General features: G+C 41.2%; 1 protein-coding gene across 1 annotated transcript; it reads left to right on the top strand.

Annotated features, from left to right (window-relative positions):
• Positions 1-2,362: 2,362 nt before the first annotated feature.
• Positions 2,363-8,082, top strand: KLF6 (Kruppel-like factor 6; the record flags this gene model as incomplete). Its single annotated transcript, XM_008946370.1, has 3 exons — positions 2,363-2,936; positions 4,667-4,790; positions 5,215-8,082. Coding segments are annotated over 3 exons (750 nt in total), but the record flags the coding sequence as incomplete, so codon positions are not given.
• Between the last annotated feature and the right edge of the window lie 2,109 nt (positions 8,083-10,191).

Here is a 10,191-nt window from a genome sequence, read left to right as displayed (position 1 = left end):
AACCCCAAACAAACAACAAAACAACAAACCCAAAACAAAATACACCGGAGTGTATGTACGCATATCTAGGTGTGCGTGCATATGTGTACACATCTATTTCTGTAGTAATGTAGCTGTTTCCCAGCGCAGAGAGCTTTGCAGAGTCCGTGAGTTGTCAGTCATATGACAGCGATCCCCTTGTGCTAATTGCCTTGGTCGGGAAGAAGGAAGAACGGAGGCTCCTTCCCTTTAATGGACATATTTTGTAAGTGCCAAGGTATTCTATGTAGCTTTTTCCTTTTTTCTTTTTTTTTCTTTTTTTTTTTTTTTCCCCCCCAACTTGCCCCGAGCATCAGGCTGGCAGGAGCTGCGGGGGCCGCTGGCATTTCTGCGTTTCCCGGGGGGGCCGGGGCCGCTGGCTCCGCCGCTGCACAGCCCGGTGACCAGAGTGAATACTTGCTGGCTTTAGAAGGACGAAGGAGCTTTTCCGAGAGGGTTGAAACGCAAAGTGTTACAACCTTCACATGCCTATTAATTGTATGCAATGCCTTTTTTTTTTTTTTTTCCTCCCTCCCCCCTTTTCTCTTTCAAAGAGGCAGCTTCATAGTACGTGATTGAAATGGAGCTAAGTAGTTTCCTTCAGGCATTTGGGCTTTTGGCGAAGGGCCAGCTTTCCTTCCCAGTAGCCTTCAGAGGCATTTAAACTCGGAGAGAGCTTCACTCCCGTCCCCATTACTAATCGACCTAATGAGGAATTTAAATTAACCGGGAATATGAAAGTTAAACCAGATTTCAATAAATGCTTTTTTACCTGTTTTCATGGAACATCAAGACCCTATTTTGTTGTCCCTCTCAAAACCTTTTTTGTTTTTACCATGCATTGCAACCCAGTTACCTAATTATAGACAAATACATACTGTGTGCAGCAATAACGTTGTGGTGCTTTGATTTGGGATTTTTTTTATTTTTGCCCTCACTCGTAGCCTGGCCAGAACATGTGACCCAGTTTACTTAAGCAATGCTGGGGGAGAAAGGAGGCTGCTCCCATGTTGGCTTGGACAGATGGGGAAGGGGTTGCAGGGGGAATGTGTGGCATTTGGGATCAGGTTTTGCTACTGGGACTTGGAAGAAATGATCTTGCTAAAATAAGTAGAGTTTCTCAGGGAAACTTGGTGTGTCCATTTTCTGTTTAAAGCTTCCCTGTGGATCGTTTCCTATAGTGGAAAGACTAATCTCAAAACATCAGCTTGTTGCCATAACAGTTCATACCACCTTTTTTTTTTTTTTTTTTTTTTGTTCTCTGAAAATGGCTAGAAAGTCAGCAGGGTGAGTTGGAATTGAAAAACCACAGCTTCACCCATTTAGGGTGGTTTTGTTTTTTGTTTTGTTTCGTTACATGGAGTAGATGGGAATGTAGTTGCTGGGGGGGTGGGGGGGGATTGTCCATGTACTGTTGCATGTATATTTGAACACAGTACTTTCTTGGCAGATGATCAGGGTTTTAAAAGGAAGTCTCCTTTGGCATTGCGTGAAAGAAAGAGAGAGATGACTCATACAGTTGCACTCTTGGCCAGTAGATAAAGTTCTTGTTCATTGTGGGACGCCCGGCAGGACCTCAGAGTAATTTCCCGTTTTACATCCTATAGAACAGGACATTTCTATTCTGGAACTTTTTTCTTCCCTCTTCTCTGTTGTTGAAGTTCCCCATGTTCCTTCCAAACACACATGGGAGCAGTTTGAGTTATGTGGCATGCATGCCAGTGTGCTTGGAAATGACATTCTTTGAAAGTCGAGTGTGCTGCGTTCTCATGCACAGGAAATGGGAGGATGTCTGCTGCTCCATTGATGTCCCCAGAAGACAGGCCGACAGCTCTGCAGCCATGCTGAAATGTGGCTTTGTTTTCTGACACAGCATTCGGGTTTTAACTGCCTGTCAGAGCACATTGTGTTCAGTTGGGTCCTTCCAGCCTTGTGTTTGTGTGAGAGAGGTACAAAACAACTGGAAATTAGATGAGGCTCAAGAGTGAAATGTAATTATTTGTTGTGGTTCTCTATGGTCCTTTTCAACCTCAGCCTACTGAAAACACAGATTTTATGATGAGAGTGATGATAATTTCACTGACTCATTAGAATGCTATTTTGGAAACCAAAGCTGACTTGCACCTTCAGCTGTGCGTTTGAACTCCTGCCCAGGTCTGATTTCTTTTCATCCTAACAGTCACCTAGTTACGGCTGGAAGAGCCTCTAATTTGTTTTGAACCTGGAAACCTCAAATCGAATGTACTACATTCCTGCATGCTTTTTGAAGTGTAAAATACAATTGGGTTTATTTTTAAGCAAGCTTGTAACTTTTCTCTTTTTCTCTTCATTTTCTTTCACCTAGACGTGTTTGGAGCTGGAACGGTATCTCCAAAGTGAACCCTGTTACGTTTCTGCATCTGAAATCAAATTTGATAGCCAAGAGGATCTCTGGACCAAAATTATTCTGGCACGTGAGAAAAAGGAGGAATCTGAACTGAAAAACACATGTGTCCCAAAAGAGGACAATCTTACTAGTCAGAACTTAGAGACCAACAGTTTGAATTCTGACGTGAGCAGCGACTCTTCAGACAGCTCTGAGGAGCTTTCGCCCACAACAAAGTTTACCTCTGACCCTATAAGCGATGTTTTGGCCAGTTCAGGAAACTTGAGTTCGTCTGTCACTTCCACTCCCCCTTCGTCTCCTGAGCTGAGCAAGGAGCCTTCTTCCCAGCTATGGAATTGTACGCCGGGTGAGTTGCATTCGCCGGGGAAAATGCGTACTGGTACCGCTGGAAAGACTGCAGAGAAAGGTACCCCCGCCAACGGGGACACCTCGCCCGATGGCAGAAGGCGCGTTCACAGGTGTCATTTTAACGGTTGCAGGAAAGTTTACACCAAAAGTTCACATCTGAAAGCACATCAGCGCACTCATACAGGTTAGTAACCTCGTGCTTGTTAAGAGTTGGCAAGTCCTGCAGGGAATACCCCTGACGGTGGTGGTGTCAGAGCGTTACACAATCACTGGGTGGGAGCCCAGGTTTGGAGAGGTGATGTAACAGTAGGGGAGGCTTACCAGCGTGGACGACATCACTTCCTCATTCTCTTCGTAAGCAAGCTGAAGCCAAGACAGTTGGTGGTAGATTAGTCTGCTGTCACAGCAAGTAGGAGCCGGTTGCCTCAAGAGGCAGTGGGAAGCTGCAGTGGCATGCAGTCTTCAGGAGCGAAGGTCTACCCAAAATAGACTCTAGTCCTTTGTTGACATGTGTTTCTGAAGTAAAAGCGAGCTGTGATGTTCTTGCAAAAAAAGGAACATTGTATCCAGAAATCAGCCGGATCACTAAATATTCTAAGAGCTTGTTTTCATGTTTTGTTCTATATTGGGTCTACTCAAGCAGACATCCCAAGGCCTATATTATATAAACTATAGCTATAGTTGTAAATCATTTTACAGTTTTGTGTGCCATTGTTATTGGCAGAAATCTTGGAAAGCCACAGTGTGTTGCAGTCCTTCTAACATATCTGTCTAATTGGACTTACAAATGCAGATCATTTTATCCCAGAATACTGAACAGCTTTTTTTTTTATTATTCTGGAACCTGAACTAAAAATAACAATCTGTTATTAGGAAAGAAAGTGAGGGAGAGAGACACTTACAGGCTTTTGTAAATATTTTATGGTTGAAGTAGCATGCTGATTTGCTTGTTTGAGCTTTATTATTTGATGTCTCTTTATGACAGCAGTTAGATATACAGAGCTGTGCCTTGGCTCAATAGTCATTGCTTTATGTGAGGAACTGGCCTGGTGTTCTTGGTGTTCCAATCCAAAGACCTATACAGGGTGGGTTTTTTTGTCCCCAAGATGTGGAAGAGAATTCAAGGAAAAGATCCTATTTTGGCTTGTGAGCTCAGCATTTTGTGGCTTTTATGGGAAGTCTGAGCAAGCTCAGATGCTCCCATTGTCATGCATAAGTCAGATAAAACAAGATTATTTCAAGAGGAAAGAACAACTTCCACTGAAACCATGGTGGCTGACATAAATAGCTGTCGGCCTCAGAATGATTGCAGAACTGTAGTCCTGCTGCTGTCTGGCTGAGAATGTTCCTGTGAATGGAAGTGGTATTTCTTGAATGCTGAAATAGCAGTGTTCAAAGTGGTGTGCATGGTGTGCAGGCTTTTCCAAGAAGATGTGGCTCAGTAGAAGGGAGGTTGCATGTTAGGCAGATGAGTGAGTGACAGGGGACTTTGATGCAATACAGTAACCTAATTGCATTTTGGAGCCTAGCTGTGCTGCCTTTTGTCACCTTTATGAGGTGAATGATACCTGTTTGGGAGTAAGCCTGCCAAATACAGATGAACAGGAATAGTAGAAGGTTGGATTTCTTTGTTTCCTCTGAGCCTGTTAAATCACTGCTGCTTTTTTTTTTTTTTTTTTAATTTAATAAGAATGAGATTATTTGATGTGCTGTTGCAGCAAAATAATTAAGTAGGAATCATGTAGATGAATTCTGCAAGCCTTCTTTGCCTACGTGTTCTGAAGCATTCAGAAAGGTTAAATGAAATTGGCTGTCTTTGTGGGGTGGAGGAAGTTTATGTAGAAAATGAATATGATAGCACCTACCTTCCCTTGAATGAAGTCGTGACTAACGTGTAATCTCCTTTCTTTGTAGGGGAAAAGCCTTACAGATGTTCATGGGAAGGGTGTGAGTGGCGTTTTGCAAGAAGTGATGAATTAACCAGACACTTCAGAAAGCACACTGGAGCCAAGCCTTTTAAATGTAGTCACTGTGACAGGTATGTGACTGAAATACACCTTTTTAAATAGTTATCTTCAATGCTTGTTGGAAAGCGAGTCTACACTGCTTTTCACTTGTGAAGGAGTCATTTGGGAACACAACTGTGTCTGGTATTTTTTAAGGTACTGCTGTATATTTAGACTGGAAAAAAGAACTTCCATTTTACTCATCGTTGGGATGTGGTTTGTTAGCCTGATGTTGCAGATGAGTGTTGAGAAGTCCCTAGTGTTACCGCGCATCCGCAGGGCTCCTGGGTGCCCACAGACACCTTTAGTGCTCCTATGTGTGTGGGGAGTGCCCGATTCCTCCTCCCCCAGCCGTGCTTTGGAGAAGCAGAGCGAGGGGGGTGCCTCAGCCACGCGTATCGCATCGTGCGTGCCAGCGGCCGTGGGCTAACGCGCGTCCTGACTCTTGCCTTGCAGGTGTTTTTCCAGGTCTGACCACCTGGCCCTTCACATGAAGAGACACCTCTGAACGGGTCAAGAGGTGAATCCTGCGGGCTAAGAGGCGTCAAGGTTGAACAGCCTTGAGCAGAGGGATGCGTGTTCCAGCCAAAGCATGCCATTTTGCACCCTACCCAGTTGCCTCCAGGACCTCACTTCCTTGAAGGTCTTTTGAGGGCTAATAAGTCATGTAAGAAACGGCATAGCAACCGCGGTGCGTGATGTTTGGGGTTTCCTGGACTCATACACTGGTATCTAACCTTCTGAGTGGCTCCTAAGCCTTTGCCGTGAGCATGTGCACTGAGAATGTTAATGATTGGGCGACTGTATGCGATGAGGATCTCTTGATGACTGTATGCTGAGGCACATTTTTTTTCTTGTGGTTGTTTTATAACTGTAAGAGAAAAAAATAGTCTGAATGTCTTGTATGTGAGGAATATCTCGTGAGATGGGACGACCACCAATCATTTCCAAGGGGTGGGGGGAGGGGTGTCTGCACCTTTTTAGAGGGAAAACTAGGATGGGGAAGGGGGGAATAAAAGGAGTCAGGATGCCAGAATGGAGATGGGGAACCTCCCCGTTCCTGTGTGAGAGGAGCTTTAGGTGTCTGGTGCAGCTATTAAACGTGCAATGTGTCAAGTAGCTTGTTTTACTTGCTACAGAGCTCATTTGTAATCCATTGTATAAGCTGTGTATTTACAAATGTAACACAACTATAACTTTTCATTATAATACAAAGGTTATTGCATGGTTCTGGGGAACTATATGCTTTTCCATTCTTTAATCAGGACTGCAGTTTTGATTACAGTTAAGAGCAGCTAAAATACAATTGGTCTAATGTTACATAATGTATGGAACATGAATAATTTTTTCTGTTGGGTGGATAAAACCACTATTGGTTAGAAACTGATTTTTCTCATGCAGCTAATTTTTCTCTTATTTATGCCTTGAGGACTAACTTCTGGTTTTCTAGCTGTTAATGCACTGTTGACCTTAATAATGGTGCCTTATGCAAGTGACCTTCTCTTGTAGGGGGTCTTATACAGGGGTATGGGTGATGCATGCTTTATTAAGGCTCTCTTTTCACCTGGCATTGTACTGTATCAAATGTATAATATGAGGGGAAAAAAAAAGGTTACTTCCAGGGTCCTCCTTCACAAAGAAAAATATAGAGAAAAGTCGTTCATGTCAGTACAGTATTTGTTTAACTTAGACAATTTGACTGTGTTACAGTATAATGCATATGCCAATTGAATACCTGACCAGTTCTGCCACCTTGAGACTTTTTTTATATTGACCTTGCACAACAACTGTGTATATACACACCCCAACTGTACTTAATATGTCAAGTTTTCATACATATTAAAGATACAGAAGTATTAAAAGATGTATTTGCTTAAAAGGCACAAGTTTCACATCTATATATATCTAGCTATCTGTTGGTCATACAGAAAGAAACTATATTACTTTTTTTTTAAAAGTGGGCAGAAAAATAATTGTGTATGTATATTTGTGTGTACAGTCTGTGTATGTGTGTATATATATAGATAATATATAAATATTTTTTTTAAAAGGAAAAAAATTAGAACACATAGCTAGAAAATGCCACAGCCCGTCAAAATATTCCCTCTCCCCGCGCAATACGGTCACTAAGGAGACAAAGAAATGAAAGATAGGGTTAATTAAAATCTAGCATTTTTAGAGGCTTTACCTTTAGCGTAATGCTATGCTAAAGGCTTTGTTGGCATTCAGTCCTTCTCAGACTGCTGACTGTGTTTTGTAGTTATTAGGTTGTCTGGAATAGCGTATCTGTGGCCATTTAAGAATGATATGAACCGAATATTGGCATGCTCAAAGGATATTAGCTGTGTGCAGATGAAGTACACTCGGGTTTTGGCCTTCCAGCTTACTGGAGGACCTGTGAGTGAGCTAGTCGTCGTGGTTGAGCTCTTAATTTTACATAGTTGAGCTAAAATAAAGACTGTTTTTTCCTAGAGTAGAAATAGTCTGTCCAAAAGCAGTATTTTTTGGGGGTTTTTTTCTTAAACCAGCTCACTACAGTCGATGCAATGAAACATGTGACCTGTTTCCTTTTCTATTTATTCTTGGTCTTGCTTACTATGCTAATATTTTGGTATATCTTCCTGGAAATGTATGTAGATAAGTGGTTTGAAAAAAGAAGAAAGTATATGCAAGTGATCTGGTTCTAAGGAACACACAGGCTTAAATCATTCTCATTTCATTTTTTTTTTAAATTACCTGAAAATGCACTTTTTTTTTTCTTCCCCCAAACAAACTAAATTTCCCAGAAAATGGATTTCTATTTAGGGTTGGGTTTTGTTGTGTTTTTAACTCCTTGTTTGCATTCTGCTTGGCTTAGCCATAATTCTTATAAACAAGAAAGTAAAAGCAAAAAGCAAAGAAAAAAAATAAAAACAACCCCAAACAAACAAAAAAATTAAACTTGCACTGGCTTGTCTCAATTGTGAAATACCATCAGACTTGTGTGGATGGGGTGGGGCTGTGTGCCATCTGTCAAATGCCTGTAATTTTATTAATAAGCAAGTACATTTTGTTCAGGTGATAACTGAGCCTCAATCAAGCTGAAAAATAAAAAAAAAAAAATAAACATTTTTGCTTGAAATTTAAGAAGAAAAAGTTTCTATTAGTGAAATTTCTTTTTTTTTTGTTTTTGAAGCACCCTGTTATCTAAAGAATCTCTTTGTAAGATTTTTGTAAAAATTTTGTTTTACAAGATTTTATTTGAAATTGTTTTTTGCAAGATTGTTATATTTCTGTATGAATGTATTTTTTATTGGAATAACATAAAAAGAAATTCTTATCAGCATCATGTCTCTGGTTTCATCTTTCTCCTCCCTGAGGTCCTACACACCAAATGATGTCAAATATGTCAATGCTTGCCTTGAGTCACCTGGTTGCAGGTGCAAACACCTTTGCATCAGGTTGTTTCGTGGAAGACAAGCCCCTATGAGAAAACAATCTTGGTAGTAGCAACCAAAAGGGTTTTTTTAGTATCTGAAAAGCTGTTGTTGACTCATCTATTGTCTCAGTGGAATAAACAGTGAATGCAATTGTTACTGCAAGACTGCACCTTTACTCCAAATCCTTTGCTCTGGAGAGGTGAATTCACACGGGACAAGCTCTGCATGTGGGAAGGAATATTGGGTGGACATTTGAAGTGAAGGAAAATTGGGCTGGAGGCACCTGTCCTGAACTTTTATTGCAGAGCATGGGCCTTTGAACTGCCCCCACTGGTAGGGAAGCGAGCCTGAAACGTTGAAGGTGCAGTTGTGGTTCCCTCCCTGCGTTCCTTCCCACGAGAGACCGGCCTTGCCCAGAGCTGCTGTAGGGCTGACCTGACCCACATGCTGCTGGTGACCTTCAACCAGCCAAACGCAAGCCTCTGTGAACTGCGTTTTTTCAGAGCAGTGGCTCTTCAAAGCATGCCTGGCATGTGTGCTGGTTTGGGACACGTACGCAGAACTGGTTTAATGTTGCCTTGTGGCTTCGACTTCACTCAGACTGGTGTTAAAAATCCCTTAATCATCAATTAAACCATTGGCAGAAATGGCAAACTTATGTGCCAAGAAACAGACTTTGAACATGTGAATTCAGTTTACAGTAACTGAACATTTCATGGGTCTAGGTGGGAAATGGTCTAAAAATGATGCAGAAAAGAACTGAATCAGTAAATACAGATTGAGGCAGATAGTGGTGTGGACGAGAGACCCTTGCTACCTTACTCCAGTTAGCCCTGCAGTGGGCTAGTGAGTAAATAATATGCCTCGGTATAGGCAAGGAAGAAATGGCAATTTAGGCAAGTTTGTGATCTGCAACTCAAGGGATTAAATTCTACCACTGATACAATATCTCACACAATGAAACATAGATGTTTGCTGGGAAACTTAGCTACAGTTGCAATAGAAATGAGAGAAGGCTACTGAAGTTTAGGGATTGTGACATTTTGCCTCCTCATCTATATAGAATGTAGAAATGGAAATATTTTTAAAGAACTGAGCTTGACCTTGGAGGTTCCCCACCCAAAATGTTCAATGGGTGTGTAATACAGAACAAGAATTGGCAAATTTTTGCCTGTTTATTTGGTGTGTGTCATCTAGGGCTGTGTCTTACTGTACCATTTAAAAAAAAAAAAAAAGGCCTGATAATTCCATTATTATTAAGGTTGTTATTGAGATCAAGCTTTTTTTTTTTTTTTTTTTTTTTTCTCACAGAGATTGTACTGACAAAATAGTGTTCAGGGGAAAAAAAAAAGACTAGTGACAGAGCTATTGGGCAACAAGGAAACTACAAAGCAAAAAGCAATAGCCATTTCAGGGTTAGTACATTTCAACATACACATCTACTACAGGCTTGCTTAATTCCAGGTTTTGAAATGCAGAGCAGATGAGAAGGGATGTGAATTTGAGGGTGAAGAAGTCAAGTGGCTTAGGTATGTACCTGGATTAGTAGCCTTGGCAAGTTCCTTGAACAACTTCAACTGAGGTTAGCAAGGTGAAAATGAGGATAGAGCCTGTGAGCCAACATGTTAGGTACTTGCTGCAGAGGTTAGATATGGCATGTTTGTGCACTTCGGCACACATACGCAAAGGTCAGGATGAAATAGCTAAAATACCAAAACAGAGCCTGGTTGGATGTTTGAGGTATTGTTTTGTATTTTTTTTTCCATCTTGGGTGTGAAAAATCCTGGCATATAAGTGGTCAGTAAAAGTAGGGCATACCACAGTTTACCATCTTATTTGAACAACTCTGTATTATAAATACAGCATGACTTTGCATTTCACAATAGACAATAGATTGTTATTTTCTTAAATCGGATGTTCATATTGTTTAGAAGTTATTGTCTCTCTCCCTTCTAAACCATCTTATGATTTGTCACAAACTGAATCTAGAATTGTTGTGCCTGTTAGAGCATGT

The sequence above is a fragment of the Merops nubicus genome, unplaced genomic scaffold (assembly GCF_000691845.1).
Source record: "Merops nubicus isolate BGI_N331 unplaced genomic scaffold, ASM69184v1 scaffold4528, whole genome shotgun sequence".
Taxonomy (NCBI): Eukaryota; Metazoa; Chordata; class Aves; order Coraciiformes; family Meropidae; genus Merops; species Merops nubicus.
Note: the sequence above shows the minus strand (reverse complement) of the source record. Positions and strands in the feature narration are given on the sequence as shown.